The sequence below is a fragment of the Acipenser ruthenus genome, chromosome 25 (assembly GCF_902713425.1).
Source record: "Acipenser ruthenus chromosome 25, fAciRut3.2 maternal haplotype, whole genome shotgun sequence".
NCBI lineage: Eukaryota > Metazoa > Chordata > Actinopteri > Acipenseriformes > Acipenseridae > Acipenser > Acipenser ruthenus.
Genome location: NC_081213.1, coordinates 6,664,282 through 6,686,891, shown reverse-complemented (window position 1 = coordinate 6,686,891; position 22,610 = coordinate 6,664,282). Strand labels below are relative to the sequence as shown.

Here is a 22,610-nt window from a genome sequence, read left to right as displayed (position 1 = left end):
AAACCTTTTAATAAGATTCTACAACATGTCAAAGGTGGTGAAAGGTTCTAATTTCTTTAGATGGTATACCTAACTGACCTCTTGTATAAAATTGCTCAAACAGAACCTGCTCTGTAACAGTGCAGGAGCATGTCTCACACAAACTGAAACACTGGCTCTTATGGGGAGGCGTATTGACTGGAAGTATTCACCGGTAGTGAACAGCCTGCAATTATTCATGTTGGGTCAAGGTAGATAAGAGAACAACTGCAAATGCATTTTTCTTCACGCTCTGTGACAGCCTTGTCTTTTCTTACAGGAGCAGTAAGGTATGTTTAACAATCCACTACTACTTTCATTCGTATTGGGTCAAGGCAGTCCAGGCAGATTAAAGTAGAACTATTGCAATGCCATTATTTTCTGTGCTTATAACTGCATTTGCATGTTATTACAAGACTCCCAAGGACCGTTTGCTGTGGCTTTTTCTGTGTCAGTGAAACAGAACAAGGACACCTGCACAGGCTCGTTTCCCCCCCAGTGTTTCAGTCAAGACCCCTGAAGAGACTTCTTCAGTACAGTATTGTGATTTAGAGTTACTTATTCAAGCACTTGCTTATTTTTTTTATTTAGACTTTAGTTGAGAACCGAAAAAATAAAAGAAACAGCTACTGTAACTGTGTGCATTCCTGGCTAGAGCTGCTTTTATTTTCTACTATCGCTAACATGGCTGCCTGTAGCAGCGTGCTTTGGACCATATAGCAGTCCTTACTTACAGTCCAGCTAAGACAGAACATTAGACTTAAACACACAAGAGTACTGCCAAACTGAACACTGGTGCGGGATAATAAAAATGCAGTTTCAGGACATTCAGTCTATCATCATAGTATTGCAATTTTACCAGTGTGTCTTGGCACTGCCCCTGTGCTGGTGACCTACAATTTAGGTTTTTATAATTCTGGCTAGTGACACTTAATATACAGTTTGTATTGTCTGAAAAACACAGTATGTACTGAAGGAGGCCTTCAAAATTCAAAATGTATTTTCTTGAATTGACCCATCGCATGTGGTATTGTTCATCATACATGTCTAAAGTACATAGTTTGGCAAAACTTTTAAAACGTTTGCCAATCTACTGCAGTGTAATTAAAAACTAACCACAAACATGTTCAGGACTTAATACAATTCTTGTATACCAGGTTAGCCCCAGTATGCCTTTCCACAAAGGTGCTTTCTGAAAGCACTGATAGGAGTTAATGCTGGTAAAAATAGCTTCAAGAGCTGGAAAACTACAGTTAAAAAGTATGTCACGGTTTCTATTTGTTTAATTGAAACCAAGCTCAAGATGTAATCACTTTGTGCACTGCTGCAAAGGGATTCAATTAATCTTGCAATTGATTTGTATTCAGGTCTATGTGCACTTCACTTCAGCTTTAGTTCTCTGTATTTGCTTGAGTAGCAGTGGTAACATTTTCTCCCAGTGAATGCCTGAAAGTCCCTGCAGGCCTTATGGCACTGTCCAGGATGACAAGGGAGTCCTCAGTAGGAATCTCTGTGCAGTTAAGGAGCAGACAGAAATGAAAGACTGTCAGGATTCTTTAGCATTACTCAACTGGTTCATATAATAGTACCACCTCTGCATGAGCCAGGTGAAAATCACACTGTCCTAGAGTCTGTGTCAGCCAGCCTCCCTCCCACACTTGGTCCATGTTTGAAGTTACTAGGATCTGCAGGATCAGATCAATACCACTTTAAAAATTAAATGCCTATTAAAATAATAAAAGTACCTCTGCATAAATCTATTTTAACAATCCATGGAAACAGTGGGGCAAAATTAGAAATAAGATTGCGTACGACTATAAGGGAGGGGGTGCTTTTCAATTGTGACAACCAGGATTACTATAGAATTAAATGGTAGCAGTATTTACCAATAAATTAGACCTCTCAAGTAATTGCAGTACATAGCAAAAAGGAAGCGTGCCCTATGAGACAGCAATGACATGGGAGAAAATGTATACAACACCTGTTGACAAGTAATACAGTTTACATGGAAGAGAGACCGGGAAGCACAGCAAAAACATTCATTAACCAAGAATTCTGTTTCCCACAGGTGTTTCCTGCGAGCAGATCTTGCCAGTGTACACTTTCAATACATCAATGTGTGTGTTTGACATACGTTCCTTAAGGCATGCAAAAACACAGGAACCTTGACAATGCACTCAAGAACTTGAGACGATATATTTACCTTTTAATAACTCATGACTGGGGTTCCCAGATGCTGCCTCCAGAAAGCCATTGTATAAAAAGCTGCCTTCCTGTCCAGGGTTTATCATTGTCCCAAAGCCCCAAGGACGCTTACCTAGAACCCCGCTGTGTTCAATGGGGTATTCCAGTAGAGACGTTGGGGCCAGTGTATACGGATAATCGTATGGTGAGGTGTAAATGATGCCACCATCTGGAGATTGGGGCATTAAGGTGGGCGTCCCGTTTTGCATCATCGCGGCCGCTTGCATGGGCCGGATGATATTCATGATGGGGGTCCCTGGTGTGGGGGGTCTCAAGCCTGCAGGTGGGAGAACTTGCCCTGAAGGTGCGGCTATGAGCCGGGTCCCCTGTGCTGCCGCGGCAGCCGCTGCAAGAGAAAAAGCAAGGGTGGCTGCAGTAAGCAAGGGGGGGGGGGATGAAGGAGAAAGAGGGGGTGGGGGAGTGCAATAAGAAAGATGGGGTGGGCGAGGAAAAAAATTACAGGCAGAAAAAGCAGAATGAAAGAAGAGAAATGGGAGGAGGAGGAGGAGGAGGAGGAGGAGGAGGAGGAGGAGGAGGAGGAGGAAGGGGAAAAAAAGGCAAATTAGTCCATGCAATGATTACAGTGAACCAGACACACAAGCATCACCTTGTAGCGCAAAAAAGGGTTCATTTTGCACGAAAACAACAAAACAAATAAAATGCACAGATCAAATCACCGGAGTGACACCACAGAAAGTGTAAAATTGCTCCAGCTGAAATGAGCCCTAATGCCATTGTATGAGCCACAGATCCCCAGCCTGAATGAAGATGATTCTGCTTACGATTAGTTGTGGGACAGCAACAAAACTAAAATAGATTGATAAGTCATTAATTAAAATAAATAAATAAATAAATAAATAAAAAATTATATATTATATATATATATATGGTTGGCTTTTACACCCAATGGGAAGTTATCTAGATTAGAAGGGCCATGATGCAGCATCTTTTTGAATTGTGTATAAATACAAATGGCACAGAAAACATTCCTGACGATTAGTGGATGATCCTCAACAAGACATTAGGATCCTTTCGGCTTAAAATGCAGCCTGGTTTGCATTTGTGAACCATTCTACTGCAATGCCAAATATCACAACTGTTTACAGCTCGATGTTGTGTTAATCAGCATTCAAATTCAGGGCTTTCGCCTACCAAAATACATTTACTGTTTCAGTAAAATCTATTGGGTTACTTAACAGCTGAGCACCAATAAATGATAAATGGTTATTAATTGGACAGGTGCTTAATATAAAACTGTCCATAGCACATTAAAGCAAACAAGTTACATATGTATTTTTGCTGCTGCTGCAGATGGTCAGCAGTTCAACTGAACCACATTTACTCCAACATTACATTTGCTGTATGGCTACATTTCCAGCATGGCAGACACTGATAAAAAATTGTGTGTGTCGAATTGCTAAACTATATGATTATATTTCAAGACAGCTTTTTTTTTTTGGGGGGGGGGGGGGGGTCTTTAATGCACGAAGTGCTGACTATTTGCAGCAGTAAGATTCAGTACATATGAATATATGTAAGTACTTGTTAGACCTTTGAAAGAAATTACAAGTGAAACAACTAAATGCAAGATGCACAAAAAATAACCATGCACAAACATGCCAGCGATTCAAAACAGCAAAGCCACAAAGCAAAACCCAAAAGTGATACATTTCCAAGTGAAGGAAGGATCTGGATCAGGGATGGAGAAATGAAAATTGGGGCATCTGCCATAATGAACATCACATAAAAGGACACAGGAACCAGGAAAGGTTAATACTTGTTATTGTCTCACTAAAGGGTGCTACTGTACACACGTCTGTCTATTTATCAATGCAGTTCAGCAGTACAGAGTCACACCAATTTCGCATGCTGAGTTTCCATACGCTCATTATGCGTATCGGTAAGTTCCGTCTCCAGTAGGGAAAGAGACTGGACAGTTCTGCTCTACATTGCTGAAACTAAATTCAGTGTAGCTTTTCAGAGCTGTACGGTTGGTGTGTGCGCTCATGTAGGGCTTGATGTCAAGGACTAGGACTGAACCCATAACCACTTCAGAACTGCATGGTCTACATGGTGTTGTCTGGGTGGTGAATATGGAATGGGTGTGGAGAAGGTGGGCTGTTACAAGGTGGTCTTACGTGTTTTGATGTTTGTGTCTCTGTAGGTGCCGTTTAGGATGGCCAGTTCCATCAACTGCATTTTCTTCAGGTTGTCTTCTCCCTCGGCCTACGAAAGGGGGAAAAGACAAAGTATTTCATTACCTTCATGAAACACACTATATGCTTGTGATTTATTTTCCCCCACCAAGAAAACTAAAATTAATCTCTTCAAAAGGAAACAAATGCATTATTAAAGTAATATTGTCAATTACTTCCATTTCTCCCAATTTTGAAAGCATCTCAGCATTATGCATAACAATCTCAAAGGCTGTTAAAGTTAATGTCCACATCTACCCATGGGCCAAATGTATAGATGTATCATAAAAACAGTAAAAAAATAAAATAAAATGTAGTGCTACGAACATAGTCTAGCTTCAAATTCCAATACATTCCTAATACAAGTGACAACTTGCATGTGCTCATCAGCACTGCATACGTACACTCCGAGAATTAATGAATATTGCATTCTGCCCTTTTGTCCCTCCTCAAGGCAAGTCGTCATTTCAAAGCCTACTTGCCGCTTTCAGAGAACAATTTAGTGCAGCCATCAGCAAAGAGCCACACCAATTGAAAGCATAACATACTGTACATGCCACTAGAGACGGCATGACTCACAGCTAACTGCACTGTCATGACCCCTCTGAACAGGTAGGAGGTAAAGTATTCATGCACAACGTTTGTGCCACTTCAATACTCTTGACCAACATGGGCTATGTTTTTATTCATTTATACAGAATATTTCACTGGAAGTTTGCATTACTCAACAGAAAACACTATTTCCTGTACTGCATTTAATTATTTCATATAAAAAATTAAGGCATCCAAAAGTAATTTATTTGAACTAAATTAAAAGTACAGGACCTTTGCTTTTAACCAACAACCTTAAATAAGTAAGCAGTTCCTAATGAATGTCAACACTGGCAAGTGCAGTTTCATACCTCGACCTGCACCAGAGAAGAATCTGCTATTTAGATGTGTTAAACAACCTCACATATATGTTTAGATGTTTTTGCTTAGTTTGACAGTTGTACTGAAGGTCATACTCACAAGCAGAGAAGCACAAAACAAAGGCCGAGAAGTTCTGGAACTGGAATTACTTTTTTTATGAAGGGATTTTTCCCATTACTGCTTTCAATTTTACACCAAAATAGAATTCTGTGGTGTCTGTTTAAATCATCATTGCAGTTTAACCTTCTGTGAACTCTGCTCCAATCATAAAGCAGACTTTTTGAACACATGCAGTGTTAGCTGTAGAGACATGCGAGAATATAACTACGTTCTAAAATATTTCATTTCATTATAATGAAGTGCCTGTAATCCAAGTTACTGGTCATGATTGAGTTTCTTAAAACAGGAGGCAAGGAAGAGCCAGTGTCCTTGATTACCAACAGGCACAACAGTCTGCTGTTGCTGGCTCCCTGGCGGCAGGCAGAGATGGATTGTTGCAGTTTGCAGCGAGAGAGAAAGATGAGGCCGCACAGTAATACTGATGCAGCACAGAGACAGGTACCGATGCTGTACAGCACTTGATAAATTTGTAGGTCAGAGAGTTAAAAGAGACTCCAGGGAAGGAAATGCCATTCAGCTTTTTGACTATTTTGTTTCTGCTATCAGCAGGGGACTGAACTAACAAGGAGCACACATCAGATAGGAGAAAAAAAAATTAAAGCAGACCAAGTATGTGCTTTTATTTTCTTCTATTAGTACTGGGACACAGTCCAGAGAATTGCAGGTCATCTCCTTAAGGGACGGCATCTTATGCAGGCAATATAAATATAAGCAAACCTGGAAATAGCCCAACCTAATAGATAAAAATGAGTACTTAACCATAACCTCCACCTGGACTTCAGCGAGATCTGCTTTGACTCAACCTACAAATATCAAGCTGCAAGTCACTGTGGAAAACTGTTGGTTTATTTTTGAAGGTGAAGATTTCCCACCCCCACCCATCCAGAAGTTCAGTTGCCAAGGGGTGTAACAGTCAATGAACAGAAGGTGCGACCTGCATGAGCTTTGCATAGCGTATTTTCCACATTCATTTTTTTCACTCCTCATGTTTCCTTCCTATTTGCCACTGGGGGGCGGGGGTATGGAATTATAAAGAATATATAGGCTAAATTCAAGGGCTCAGAAAAAGAGACATGTCCAATGTACCACTGTACCAGTGTATGTACTGGGACAGCAGGAGACTAGTACTGCCAGTAGTATACAACGAAACACCAAAACATGGTAAGCCAAGTGTACAAGCCATCAATGGCAGTTTCAAAGAATAATAATAAAAAAAAAGCACACCAGTTTCTGTGTGCAACCTTTTCAGTAAAAGTACTCACGGCTTTTATTCCCAAAAGGGTTGCTGCTGATCTATGAAACTCAACTTAATTCTGATGCAACTCCAACTGCAACTGAAAGTTTCCTTTTCTGCAAAGCACTCAATAAAAGCAGCAGTATGCTCTCGAATCAGGTTTAATCAATAAAGCCTATTTGCAAAGCCGGTCAACCGGTAAACGCCATCGGGGGGAGGAATATTTATGGAGCTGGCTAGACCATCTCATAAGTTTTCTAAGATGATCAAATGCTGAGATGCTTTGCACACCAGATTCTGAGAAATAACCCATTATAAACATTTGCAGCCAGGTTGTAACATGCCTTTACTGCTCTTTCAAAAGGAAATCCAGCTGTTAGGTGTGACCATGACACTATAGTCAACATACTACATCTCCATGCATTACTACAGAATAGAAACTCCTGATCTAAGATTTACAAGAAACTTCAGTGCTCAGGCCACTGAACCGACCCCACCCCCAGCCAAATCAACAGCCTTCAGCATTATTGGACACTGTAGTAATCCACAGAGCGGAACACCTTTTAAACCGATCTACAATTACAACTTGTAAGGACTCGATTTTAGAGTTTTCTTTTATTTAAGTAGGCTCTACTCCCAAAACTCATGAGTACATACATGTACCCGTGCAGTGAAGTGCATATTAATTTGCAGATAACTGTGTACTGTAGGTCTGCTGTAGAGTTGGCAATTTGTGGTAACTTATGAACAGGCTTTTATTTGTTCTACTTTGATGGTCTACTGGCCACCTGTGGCAAACAGAAGACGGAATATTACTGCAGAATTGGCAACTAAAATAAGAATATGAAAGCCTCCAACTTGGCTGATGGAAATTTTAAAAATGCAAGGAATTGCTCCAGCAATTAAAGTAAGTTTTCCATCTAGTGAACTTTCATCCTTCGTTTAAAAAATACAAAGATGACTTCATACACATGCTGGAACAGAAGGGTGGAATTAAGAAAGCAGCTGTTTCGGTAATGACATCTGTTTAAGTGTGATTTTAAAAAGACCCTGTGCCAGGCAGTCTAGCGCTTATCTCCAAAGGCCCCCAGTGAATGATATCTAACTGCAAGGCGTGGGACTGAGGAAAGCCGCATTTGGCAGAGAAAAACAATAGACACCAGCGTGGTCAGGCTCCGGGGAGCCAGGAACACAGAACACTTTCTCTGCTTTCCGTTAGAAGACTGGAAGTAAACATCCCCGTGAGACAAAACACACACGCCTGACGAAGTTTGTGTTAAAAGGCCTGTATCAAGAGAGACAATGCTGAATTTATCACTACTAACCTCAGCTGATGCTATTCTCAATCTTTGAATTTCCCAAGAAATAGGCTACAATTGAGACTTGCCGCTAGCGCTTGACTGACTGCACACACTATGAATCCCCTATCCTAGTCATATACATTACCTGCACAGAACAGTACTGTACCCAATTGTGTCATAGCGTTAAAACCTTATTGTGGGTTTGTAAATTTAAAAAGCAATTGCGTTTGTAACCAATTATACATATGTATGCCATCCTTGTGCGCATTACTGCAGTCTTGTTAAAGTTTGACCATTATAACAACAAGTTGTAGTGATTAAGTACAAGAACACCCCATTATCTTTGACTTAAAAAGGAGGAAAATAGAAATAACAGACACAGTAGTTTTAACTAGACCCAATATACATAAAACTGGAAAAGCCACTCTTGAAATATAGACTAACAATTTGTGCAAGAACAAAGAAGTCGAAGTTAAAAGTACAGATTTAAAATCTGTCTTTTGTTAGACACCCAGGAGGTGGATGATTAAAATGGACAAAATTAGAAAACATATTGAATAAAAATAAACAAATACATCATTTCAATGTAAACTGCCATGTAATGCAAACTACCCTTTGATAACTCATTTGGGAAACGGGTGATCATGGTCCACACAAAGGGCAGATTCTACAATGTTGTTCTGCCGTGTAGACTTGCAGTGGCCTGTAGTGTGACCAAAGGGCTTTAGCAAGGACGACTAGTACATACCGTCTTGGAAATAGCTCTGAAATGTATCGGAACGTATTTGAGAGTCATGGTGAACTGAAGCACTATATAAACAATTTATTGTTGGTTACTAGACCTAAAAGTATGTAGAATGTGCAGGTTTTGTACAAACTACAGATCTAGCATATTAGAAACACATCTGACAGCCATATTCACATGTTTTAGTGCTAGTGCTCACTAAAATGTGCTTTCTCAATATGAACAACCATCAGCTTGACTCAAGGGTCGTTTGTGAACGGCTATATGGAGTAGAGTGCATCTATTCCAGTTATTATAGCTGAATCTGGAGACATTAGCATTCGTTTTACATTAATACCTCAACATGGTCAGGGAGTTGTAAAGGAAGCTACCTTAATGTACAGGACGTGTGGCCTTCAACATAGCTTTCGTTACACATGAACTCATAAACCCAACATTAGCTGGTGTCAGCTTGCCTTGAGGAACATACTGAATTACAGTTAAAATGAAGCAAAGCTGTAAAACAAACCAGTCTCTCTATTTCTGTGAACACGCTGTAAAGCCACATTGAGACAGATGTCTGGATAGATTCTCCCCACATCCCCCGTTGCCTGATAATACATTGTTCTGTTACTTTGATCCCTTAATGCCACAAAATCTAGCTGAGAATATCTTTAAGGGATTTCCAGGCTGATTCAGGTTTTAAATACTGCTGGATTTAGATCAGATCTGCATGTTCATGTAAAGCTGCACACATCCACCAAGCTGTTCATTCTGGTAAGAGGGACAGGCAGGGGCTGCTGCATGCTCCACAATGCCAATGTGTGGCTCGATCCGGCTTCTTGAGGGATAGCACCATTTAAACACATCAAAGAATTACAGCCAAACCTTGAAACTGTAAGGAGGGATTACTTTCAGGCATGCGTTTCTACAGAAAAATCTGAGAGAAATGATTGCAACAGGATAGAGGGTTTTTTGTTCCAGTTACTATGCAAACATTTGAAACAATTGTCATATTATTCCATCCCCAGTGCCAGTCCCACTGCACACACAAACCAAATTGGCTAAGGTGTTGGGACATGAATTAAATAAATTCAGCAATAATCTGATTATGTTAGCTTGTAAAAGACAGTAAAACAATAGTTGTATCTTCTTGTTCTGATCCAACAGAACATATTTTATATGGGGGTAGTCTCCACCCATATCTCTTAAGGGAGGGATGGCTAAAGTAGCAATTAATTAATATCATAAAGTTACAGTTTCAGGATCACATTAATCAATTACACAATTACAGCTGACCATAAAACACACACATACTAGATAAAAAGGAAACTTTTACATTTGTATAGGGCATTGTTGTTAGATCCCAGTCTCTCGCAGTTAATGACCACAGGTCAGTTTTGGAAAGCACAAAAATATTAGTTATTTATTTAAATACTTATTATTTGCCTACAGCTAAGTGAATTGCCCAGCTTCAAAACGAGTAAAATTGACTGGAACAGGACGTAACAGCTCTCATTTCTCATGGGTGTAATCACAGTAGCTTGGCAAGCATGTCACTCACAGGCTGCATGGTCCCTACAGAGGAAAGGGTATTTTATTTACTCTACTCAGCTCTTCTGATTTCTTGTTGAGCCCCGCAATGGAATAACACATTTTTTGGCAGGTTAATGGAAATTCCTCCCAACTGAAATATTTCAAATTGAAAAGAAACCCACCATTTACAAACTGCCCAGTCCCTGACCACATTCCGGCGCCTCCTCAAGACTCACCTCTTCAAAGAGCACCTGTAGAACTCCTCTGTTTGTATCCTGGGACACTATCACCCTTCATGTAAATGTGCTTTATTTTGCACTTATCTGCCCCCTATTTTACTGCATTTAATCCTGTACTTCAGAATACTGTAATCTGCCAAGTGTTTAACCTGTAGTAACTATCACTATTTAATCATATCCTGATGTAACTATCACTATTATCTGCTGTATTATTGAATTGTGGTTTGTCAAACTTGTACTTTGCTTGAACAAAAGTTATTGTATTTCTTGCTCTTATTGTATTACTTGTATTGTAACACTTGAAATGTATTTGCTTACGATTGTAAGTCGCCCTGGATAAGGGCGTCTGCTAAGAAATAAATAATAATAATAATAATAATAATAATAATAATAATAATAAAAAATGAAGAGATGAATAGCAGTCAGCATAAAGTAAGAGATAAGAAAAAAAATGCTTACAGTACTTGTATCCAGCATGCAACTACTCTAGCACATGATCTTGTCTCGCAATTACAAGTTTAACTTTTACTCAAGTACAAACTGAAAGCACACCATACTGCATGCGCCACACCTACTTTATTGAACACCTTGTTTCAGTTTGGATGAACCCTATATATTAGTAATGCACCCTTTTCTGCCTGCTGTATAGGTCACTCCTTTAATGTGTTTAATAGCTGAAGCATGTCTTCCATGTATTTGCAGGAAGACTTCAGGGTTTATGTTATTATTATTATTATTATTTTTTTATTATTTAGCAGACGCCTTTATCCAAGGCGACTTACAGAGACTAGAGTGTGTGAACTATGCATCAGCTGCAGAGTCACTTACAATTACGTCTCACCCGAAAGTCGGAGCACAAGGAGGTTAAATGACTTGCTCAGGGTCACACAGTGAGTCAGTGGCTGAGGTGGGATTTGAACCGGGGACCTCCTAGTTACAAGCCCTTTTCTTTAACCACTGGACCACACAGCCTCCTCCTCCTTATGTACTGCAAACCTAGTCTAAAAACAAAAACAATCAATCAACCCAAGTAATATTAAGGGTTAGCCTTGGAGTAAACATGAGCACAGAACAACTGCATGAGAGTTTACTGTGGTCTGTGCTTCCATGTACTGTACAGCTCCAATAACACATTTGTGAAATATCCTTTCTAAATACTGAATGGCATGCACCTGGTGCTACAACAGGCATTTACAAGCGAAACATTTCTGCCAGTACTTCATTAAAAGTGGCATAACATGATCCTGCATTAAGGCAAAGGAGTTTTATATAAAAAATGTTTCATTATGCATAAATATTTTGCAGTCAGGGTTTGGGAAGGATTTGTCACTTCATTTACTGCATGGGTGATCAACCTCCATGATCTTAGTATCTTACTGTGAGCAGGGCCTTTCCTGTGAAGACAATCTCTCTACACAGAAGCCACTGCCCTGTCCTATTCCACAGCCAGCATGTGCTGTAGAAATCACTGCTCCTTGACAGGGGATCGACTGCATCTCTAACTAGGTTCAGGGAACTGTAGGACGGGTGGTTTAGCTTCCAAGTGGTTTTCATTGTGAGCAGCTACCCACCGCCAGCTGCACAAAAAGCTGTTATTCTTAAACTTGACGACTTCTTAGAAACACTTGGTCTGGTGATTAGGGACCTGGGATAAATCCCCATTTCAGCAACTGACTTACTGTGCGACCTTCAAGTCGCTCCTGTTGAATGACAGCTGCAGATATGGGTACAAACTTGGTATAGAGGTAATATGCCTAGAAGTGTGATCCTAATGATATTCAATGTTAGACAAACTAAAGTTGAAAATTCTTTATCGGATTTTATTATGCAATGTCAGTACATTTAAACAGTCAATCTGACCAAGTAACAAATGGTGTTCTATGACTTTATAGCTAGGAGAAAAGTTGCATTTTAACAAAGCAAGACGCATTCAGAAACTTAAAAGGTTTACGGCAGGCAGGCAGTAAGATGTTTAGACGCAAGGAAACAGTGACAGCGTCAAACAGATGGTTGACAAGATGAAAGAAGGGTTAGAACAGAAAAGGTTTCAGAGCAACTGGCCAAACCCTTGAGCTTAGCCGATTTCAAATAAACAAAATTCTTTCTTGCAGACCACCTGCTGAAATCGAGTCGCTGTGGGGTTGTAGTTGGATTTAGCAATGAAAATGACAGCATGTATATAAAAATAAAAGAAATAAATATAAAAGACATTTCAGTACAACAGACCGTATTGCAAATATACTTGTAACAACAATTCTCGGCATGTATTGAACGTCTACTAACTGCTGCTAGTTGATTTGAACACCTGTGTTGCAGACAACTGTAAACACTTTCACCATCACTCAGAGAGACACCGCTGTGCAACAAATAGACAAAGCAGAGGAAGGGCTCCACTTCTCATGCTGGTCACAAAGTTATTTAGTTTTATGTAAGGACAGTCCATCCCAAGATTTATATTATATATATTCACCACTAAAACTAGTTCTCCATGATCCAATTACTCGACAAAATTGCCCAAAGACAGCAATTAAGATACACTCTGCATAGATCTTTACTTCTTTCTGCTAGTGCAACACAACATTCAGCTATTGTGGTTGAAGCATTCATTTAAGCCCCTGAGGGCATGCAAACTATAGTGTCACTTCCAATCTGATCAGGCTCCCAGCCTGTTTGTTCAAGAGAGCACCAGTTATTAGCAATGGATCTAAATGAGTCTGTTCTCTTATCACACAGATGAGTTGGCTGCATGAGTGAGACAGACAGAGACAGTGAGACAGAGACAGTGAGTGAGTGAGTGAGTGAGTGAGTGAGTGAGTGAGTGAGTGAGTGAGTGAGTGAGTGAGTGAGAGAGAGAGAGAGAGAGAATTGGACTCCCCAGTCCCTACCCCATGTTGGTTCCCTTATACTGGGTTACTAGTAGCCTACTGCTTAGAGTATCAGTCTCAGTATCAACAACTTCTATTATTGTACCAGCTGTTTTATCTTACATCATCCCTTGACCATGAAATAAATTCTGCATTTTAGGATTAGCAAAGTATTTAATTCAATCTGATCTCTGAACTCAAATCAAAAAGAAAGATTTGGATTAGTGTGCAGTGCATCTGAATCAATGCAATATATACATGCAACTGAATTGAGTCTGTGGGCCATAAGGCTATTCAGACAGCTTATTTATCTAAAGAGTTCAAAAACACCCAAGTCCGGGAGATCAAGGGGTATTGCTCTAAAACCAAATGTGCCTACCCCCTTTAGTTGAGAGCCTTCTACTTTCAGGAGCCACTGCTAGGATCCACATTTTCTGTATAGTAAGTCTGAAAAAAGTGGGGGCCAGTCATTGCTAATAGAATAATAAGCTGCAAATCACACAATATTGACACATCACTAAATCTGAAAAGGACATCAAGCATGCAAGATCTACTTGTTAATTAGGAGCAACTGCTAGTGAGCCCTTTGTAGCCAGGTTGTTCCCCCCCATTGAGAGCAGGCATCTTAATGATCAGTTTTAAAAACATCTGTAATCCATCATGGTTGACTGACTACCACTTTTCAAATCTACAGTCTGGCCAACATTCAGGACTTGACAATTCATAGAAACAAATAGTTTTACTCAGCAGGAGCCAAGTTAGTTTTCAGAGTGAAAATTGCCCAAGAAACACTGCAGTATAATTCAGCAAAAAGCTATTCTAGGCTCTTTGGAAGAAATACAGAAAGCACAATACTCAATAACCAGGTGCCAGCTACTGTACATAGTAATAGTATGTCAATAAGAAGCCAATTTGTGCAGCCCACACACCATCAATAACTTATGGGTTTTCCAAACAGTAGGGGTGGCAGAAACAAGGCAGGATTATCAAACACATGCCTTATTTTTATTATTAGGGGTCTATAATTATCTATGATGCAATGTAGAGGGTATTTTATAAAGGCAAGTCAATGAAAAACTGAGATTACACCGAATGTAATTAGCCTGTGCAATTTGGTTCCTAACCACAGCTCTATTATTTCCAACAGGTCCAGTCCCCAAGTCTGCATGGGTATTGATTCAGGCTGACATTACCTTCCATCATTTCTAGTATTGTCTGCAACCTTGCAGCAGAGATCAAAAGAGCCAAAGTTGTCTCTTGCTTATACATCATCTCACGCAGAACTAATAGTAAATGGCCTGAGTTCCTCATTACAGTCAGCACTCTCATCCCATCCTATAAAATTTTGACTTCAGTGACGGTTAAGAGTGCAACGCATATCTGATTATTTCATCTGATCTGACGTGTATGTAGGTGAGCATGTTGTAACCTGCCCCCTAACACCCAAACAACCCCCTGCCCTGCACACACACATTTCGTACAGAAAGAAAAAAATATGACTTGGGGTTGAGGAACTGTACAGGGAGACTTTCATTGTAATACAGTACATACTTTTAAATCTGGCATGTATTGCAGCAGTATGTAAACACAGCAACATGAAATAAAAATGTGCACAGAACTGCTTAAAACGTAAAAGACAATGCAATTTAGCAAAAGATTTAAAAATAACACCACTAGTTTCCAGAATTAAAAAACAGTAACCAGGTCAGTCAGTCTTCAAAACTGCAGAATATAGTGCGATAAGGCCCTAAAGTCACAGTTCACTTGCAAATGAAAATGCACAAAAGCAGAGATCACAGATTTTAAAATGCACAGTATCTAAAACTGTTTACTGATTAACTTTTACATTCCCGTGCCTCATCTCGTTCGCGTTGTTTTTGGAGGAAACACTGTAACTGCAGTGCACAATATTAAGACAGACTGATATGCCATGCCAGTGTCATATCCGAGTGCTGACTGTATAACTCACATTTACATTATTGTAATTCACCCTCTCAGCCTTTACAGTGCACTGATGTACTTTAGGTACATGCTCCACACATTACAGGCAGTATCTGTAACACTGCATGAGCCACCCCTGCTTTAATGTATGGCTTTTACCTCCGATATAAGATTTCAATAGAATGCACCTTGATATTAGCACAATGGTGATATCAGATCATCCTCATTCTTATTATTACCTCTATAGGTATCAATCTATTGAGGGAAATACACATTTAAATGGAATGCAAACAATGTGATACATTTAAAAACAGTTATATAGAAGGCACACAATAACCAAGCTGCTACACTTTGTGGCTGTATAGGAGGTAAAAGCTGTAAAATCAATGATACAGTGGGTTATAGTTCACACAAGCTAAAATCACATTAATGGAAAAAAGGATGCCGTGGAGTGTAATAGGGAGTGCGAGTGTGTGGAGGAGGGTGGTGAAGACTATAACAGAGTACATTTGTGTGGCAAATGTTTAAACCTTACAGGTTTAAAAGGCAAACCACACTGGATTAAATCATCCAAAGGGAAAAAAATAGGGAGAGGAGAAATTTGATTTCAACAGTGAATTACCAAGACCCCATTCGTTTCTTGAAAGCTGAAATAGACAATTTCACGCTTCTGAATGCAGAGGAGATGCCCCTCATTAAACACATGTATCCATTGAGCTCACTGCATAACTACTTAATCCAATTTATTTTAGCGTGTCAAAAGAAATTAATGTGTGCGTACGTGCCGCTATACCCACCACTCCTTTAAAAATACTGTTCTACCAAAATGAAACTCTTGACACAGTCACAAGCATCTCTTTACCGTTTAATTACAGCCGATTTCAATATTGTTAACCCTCATATCAGTATTTAAAAGCACAGTACCTCTTTCTTTCTCTGCAGTTCCATTAAACAAACAGGGACTGTCGCCCCATGTTTTGTGGAGAGACAGTCAGCTGTATTCCAGAATAACTCCAAGTAAATCACACATTATCCGTAACCCTCTGGAAATGAGATGCAAATCTGTGTGGGTTTTCTGATTAAATTAGACTAAAACTCAAATGAATACATCAAGTGACCATAGCGATCTGCAAAAAGATGACATGTTTTCCGCAAACTGTATTACATATGGCATTTACAGGCAGCCAGAGTTATCACTGTCAGGAGTCATCCTGTGTTATATCTGACATATGACTTAGCTGTGAACTCACAATGAGCAGGAACCAATGCAAAAAGGAGAGAAAAAAAAGTTTATTTCCTAGAACTCTTCTAAGATGACTAGTCTGACTAGTGCCCTATCAATGGCTAAGAAATTGTTGGCTTGCATTGCATTCGCTTACATTTGCAAAGCTGATTTGACTGACTAGATCCATTCTAGGTTGTATTACGCACTTCATTAGCCACGCTGGTATAGTAACAAGCACTTAAGGTTTTAAAACCAGTAATGTCTTTTACAGGACACAAAAGGGAGTTCCTTCCTTCCCTGTTCCTGTACTGCTTACTCATACAATGAGCTCCATCACAAGGTCTGCTGTCATAGTCTCTGGGGTAACTCATGTTCTGGGGTCAGCGTACTCACCGCAGGCACTAGCAACTTCTTCACTTCTTCCACTGCTCTCCTCATCTTCATTTCCGCCCGGCCTTGTGTGTCCTCCACTGTGATCAACACGTGCAAATCTTCATTTAAATGCTCCCAGTTGGGCTTGCCTCTGTTCTGTTCTTCCTGTGTACAGTGAAAAAAAAATACAAGTAATCAAAAACAGAACTACTACTTTTGTAACAAATGTGTTGCTGGGTTAGGCTTAATGCCATCCAGTGACCCCAAGTATACTGTACACATGCAACCCCAGGGCTTGTTAGCCATTTTAACCGCACCAAAAACCCAGTGAAAGACATACTGGCCATACAGAGCTCTGATTCTACTGTGAAGCTACACATCAGCCTAAACTGTGTGTGATGAATTTACAACCTTTGCATTAACAGGGTGCAAACCCCACACCCTCCCCTCCAAAAAAAAAAAAAAAAAAAAAAAAAAAAAAAACCTGCCATCCAAATGAGCTTGAGACAGATACAACTGATGAGCTATTTGATCGTTTTACAAAAATAAAAATAGACATGTTGTGCCTACACCCTCTTCCACTATTGGAACATGTGGCTTATCCTGTCCCAGCGTACACTCACATTGCTTTCCTTTGTGCTGGACTCAGAAGGACGATTAGAGTCTGCATTAAGGTTCAATGACTACAAGACTTGTTACAGATGGTCCTTTAATACATGTGCAATTAAAGCTGGGAATGTGCAATTAAAGGGAAATACTGTTCTGCAGTTTAAATGTGTGATATTTATTTCAGACATCACGGATGCATTGGTTTCCTGCACAATATCTTTGACATTCACAAATTATGCCCTATGAATGAATAAACATGGCCATTTTAAAGCAGTGTGTTCAAATATTTGTCCCAGCACTACAATATTACACAATAAAAAGTGCATTGCCCTTAAAGTTTAAACAATAGTTGTCATAGATACACAGTTAACCAAATCAAATATCATCCATAAAATCTTTAAATAAAAGCAGACATGCTAAACCGTCAATAGTTCCTTGAGCAAGAGGCTATGTTGTAACAAAAGCCATACTGTGCATTAAGTTAAACTAGTGCCAATAGCTCATCAGATGGACAAAAAAAAAAAAAAAAAAAAAAACCCACATTGTTCACCAAATATGCAACAGCCTTTCAATAAGTAAATAAAAAGGTTTTAAAACCCACACCAAGTAGCCCTAATTCACCGGACCTCCCTAGTGTGGATTGATATTACAGAGACAGAGCAGGCTTGCTGTCTTTATAACTGATGTCCGATGCAAATATCTCACTTAGTAATGGAGGGCCAGACACTTCAGAGACTACAATTATTCAAGCGACCATGTTTAAACTTTAATATCTACATAGCTAATTCTGCTTTAATTGGCATCTTATTGATCCAGTACTACATACCACTGGAATAAAGTGCGGTTATTAAAAGGGGCCTTTCATATCAATTACTATGTGCCGTTTCCCCTGTGTATGAGCATGATAGTATACTGGACGCCAACAAAAAGTTTATGGTTTTACAATGCTCTTCTAGTGATCCCACACAGTGATATTTCTGCTGTCACTAAAAAGAACTTGATACACAAACAATAAAAAAGGTGTGTGTGTTTTCAACAACTACAGTACTATGTTTATGAGTTCTTTATTTGTATTGTGTGTCAAAGGGAATATGCACACACAAAGGCTGTATTTTATTTCTGAAGCATGTTTGATCAGGAAGTGAAGCATGGCTTTAACGGCTGGTGAATGAAAGTGGTTTCTGCATTTTTCTTCCTGTCCTGATTAGAGATCACAATCCAAGCTCCTGGTCAGGGCAAAGATTTAAAGACCCCCCCATCTGACACCGTACTTGTTATGTACAGGCCTGAGGCACATCATTAACTTGGCACTCGTTCCAGTCCCCATCCTTCACAGCTCTCTCCGCCCCAGCATTTGTTATCTCCAACCCATTCAAGCTGCCAGAGCTAAACACTTAGTAGACCTTTTCTGGTCAAATTCCCTTCAAGGTAAAAAATAAAAAACCCCATTGAATGGCCTCTTTTTCCATAATCTACCTCAATTAAAAGACACTTTATACAATATAACAATACTCCTGGGTCCAAGGTAAAACAAAAAAAAAAACGTGAATGCGTTTGTAAAGATTGTTTCTTACTAAAGCCTTGAACTTTGGCACAAATCAGTTTGCTTTTAAACTAAACATTCCAAAAGAGTCAGCCTGCAGTCTCAAAAGAAACCCGCCCTGTACCAAACAAGTTTAATTTCACTCACGGGACTTCTAGCAAGTATTGTGCAAGATCTTATGGGTACACTGTAACTACCCTCTTCAGTCCCTGCCCATTTAAATGGATGTAGGGCTTTCATTTGTCAACCCTACATAGTAGTTTGCCAAGGCCTATTATGGGTGATGCCTCCTATTAAATTCACCCTAATAGTGCCCACAATGGGGTGCATTATTGTGAAAGTGAAAATCACCCCCACTTCCTTGAAGCCTGACCTCTTTCCAGCTCTCTGCCCCCTGCTAGACAATCGCACAGCATGACATAGCCTTGCTCCAGATTCAATCTCTCACCTCTTCCCGATTGCTAGCCGCCTACAGACTACAAAAGCTACACCATCATTGGATCCCAAATAAACATTCAAATTATACCCAGCAACCATTCAACAGAGGATCACAACAAAAAAAAATAAAACAAATAAGTCTTAAATGGCAATAAAGGGTCTTGTATATAAAATTAAATGTGGCAATACAGCTGCAACAACAAAAGGCATAGGCCTAGTACACTTCAGACCCCCCATTCCCTAAAATAAATATTTAAAACTTCAGACCTGTGAGTGATTAGTCATTCTGTAGATTTAAGCGATGTCTGCAAACCATAAAAAGCTGTATTTAGGACACTCAAGGTGTGAAACCGACCACATCAATATCCGGCACTGCACCACTATTCTGACAGAATGTACTTCTGCTGAGGTTCATTTCATGATTTAGTGCAGCCCCCATCGTGTACTTTAGAGCGCATTAGCTGTGCCCTTTGAAGAATCTGACCATCTCTGTCCAATATTACATCCCTGGCTCAAAATAGCTTTCAAACTTGGCAGCACTGCATTGTCATATTAGAGGTCACCTCACTCTTCGAACTCTGTCCTTGGGAGCCACGTTTTGTGTGTGCTGTAGTGTTTTAATAAAATGATTTAACCCTTTGCGGTCCATTGTCGGACTGGGTCCGACATTGCAATTATTCCTCACAGGTCCTTTGTTGGACTGGGTCCGACATCATTATAGCAACGCAATAAACGGGTGTCTAGTCGTTTTTTCTCCAGAAAAAGCCGAGAAAACCATTCAATTGCCGAGTGGGAGCGACAGGAGCCGAGACAAGTCGAAAAAAAAAAAAGGGCGTATCTCATGAATAGTCATACATTGTATCAGGTATCAGATAACGGGGGCGGTCTGAAGTAAACAAGTTGGCTGACTGAACCAGCGCACAGAAAACACGGACATTTGCAGAGCTTTTTTGAGATGTTATAGTAATAAAATAATGACTTGGATCGCATTATTGAGGAGTTTGGTGATAAAACGAGTGATCCGGAGATGATCGATCGGTATGTACGACTATTATTATTATTATTATTATTATTTATTTCTTACATAGGTGAACGCTATAGCAAACGAAAGGGTGGGGCGGGGCTGGAGATGCCTTGTGAGTGCTTTGTTGATATGCAGGGCCATTTAAACCCGTTTGACTGTGAAAAAAAACACTTAAAACAGCGCGTCTAAAATTAACTGTGCGTGTGAAAATTAATTAGACCTGGCGTGCATGACGCGCGATTAATAAATGGACCGCAAAGGGTTAATGTAGCCGGGGGGTGTATGTGGGGGGGTTTAAGCGAGAAACCACAGACAAGGTTGGATCTGCAGGCACAGGTGTTAGAATTATGCTTCTTAATAATGATAAACTACCTTAATAAAAACAACCTTCATTACCCGCAAACTGGGACACAAACCTAAGCTGAATGACTGTTGAGAGATATCAGCAATATCAAGCTTTGTGACATGGTTTTGGTTTGTGATTTGCTTTTGTTTAGATACTCTACAAGAAACCACAGCCTGCCTGTATGCACCAGTATAACTGACCTTCCAGCAGGGGGCCTTGCGTGCAATATGTACATGGCCTGACCCTTGCATGACTGGATGATTACATAGACATTAAAAGACTTCGATGTTGGCAGGTGCTTTTGATGTTTCTCGTACAAAAGAGTCTAAAGTGATGGCTATTGGCCATTCTATAGACTTCTCTGCAGATTTCTACACCCAGCTTACCTGAAGGAATTGTCTTGAGCCGTCCAAACACTCGGGGCTATCCTGGTTGTTAATGATGGCCCTACATCTATTAAAGGTGTTAAGGCAGTGTGGTTCAAATCCTGAACATTGCACTCCTGTTTGCTCTAGAGACAGAACTGGTATTTATGTAGAGAAGACTTAGAAGGTGCATTAACCAACGCTTTAAAAACCTTTCCAAACACATTCTCACACCTGCCACAACACTAATAGTTTTTTTGCTGTACTAGCACCCAATTGAAGACAGGAAACTAATTAGTGGCAGGACATATGAACTGGGAAAACAATAACAAGCTATGGCTATTGCTCTGACGGGTTCAATGGCAATTCAATGTCACTGACAGAGCTGTCAATTCTTACTTGCCATTTCAGATAGCTCAAAACAGGAACAAAGAAAAGCCGAAAGCCCAGGGGGGGGGGGGGGGGGGGGGGGGAGAGGGAAGCGGGGGGGCAGGCATCACAGATGTGCTTACCTTCTTCTTATCCCTCATTGAGCTCTTTCCCCGGACCATGATTTTACATCCAGTCTCTGCTTCTAGCTGCTTGGCTGTGAGTCCTCGTGGGCCCAAAATCCTTCCAACAAAGTTATACTGCAATACAAAAAAACAGAAGTTCTTTATTACTGATCAATGCAGGGCAGTGGGACAATTTCTAAAAACAATACAATCTGCTTGGTATGACACATGCATCTGGTTAAAAGCCTAACCCCTATAATAGATACACACCCAACATTGTGATTGACTGGAAATTCTAATTAAATTAAAAGAATGCAAGTTTCCGAGCTAACAAAAAACTAAGCCTGGAGATCAGGAGACTGAATACCAGCTCAGCAATTGACGCACGCATTGTGCAATCTACAATCTACATGTGACACTGTCCCACCCAGCAGGGAAATCGGGTTCCCCACTGGCAAGGAAATGGCAGTTTTTAAAAGAAAACGGATGCGCAACAGACTGCCGAGGCAGGAATAAAGGCACAGCACCCAAAAGAAAAACTTGCTACTACGGCTGTGGTCAAGAAATACAAAATGATCCACACACAGGTCTGGTTTTGGTTCTTGGTGTTAGTTACAGTAAAGCACCTCTTGTTATTTCACACATACTGTAGAACCGCTTTAGAAAAATAGCAGTTTCTTCTATAAGAATGCAATGTTTTGGAGTATTGCCCAAAAGTAGGCTTCAAGTTTGATGCAAGTTACTAATCAGGAAAACAGGCTCTGTATTGTGGCCCTTGTACTTTGTGGAATTACAAGCATTAGGTTAACAATGAGTGGTTGTTTACCTCAAACTAATCACCCGCTACCCTTTAGTGCTTTCTAAAA

The 22,610-nt window shown here is 40.0% G+C and overlaps 1 protein-coding gene across 4 annotated transcripts in view; it reads right to left on the bottom strand.

Annotated features, from left to right (window-relative positions):
* The window catches only part of LOC117413581 (protein quaking-A), a 53,928-nt gene that overhangs the window by 4,431 nt on the left and 26,887 nt on the right, over window positions 1-22,610 (bottom strand). Inside the window, exons 3-6 of one of the 4 annotated variants that reach the window (XM_034022765.3) lie at window positions 21,763-21,879; window positions 16,947-17,090; window positions 4,401-4,488; window positions 2,222-2,608 (exon numbers count right to left, since the gene is read on the bottom strand). In XM_034022765.3, the coding sequence (XP_033878656.3) occupies window positions 2,222-2,608; window positions 4,401-4,488; window positions 16,947-17,090; window positions 21,763-21,879 (736 nt within the window). Of the gene's footprint in view, window positions 1-2,221; window positions 2,633-4,400; window positions 4,489-16,946; window positions 17,091-21,762; window positions 21,880-22,610 lie in introns of all 4 variants that reach the window. The other 3 variants (XM_034022768.3, XM_034022764.3, XM_034022767.3) reach the window with 3 other exon arrangements.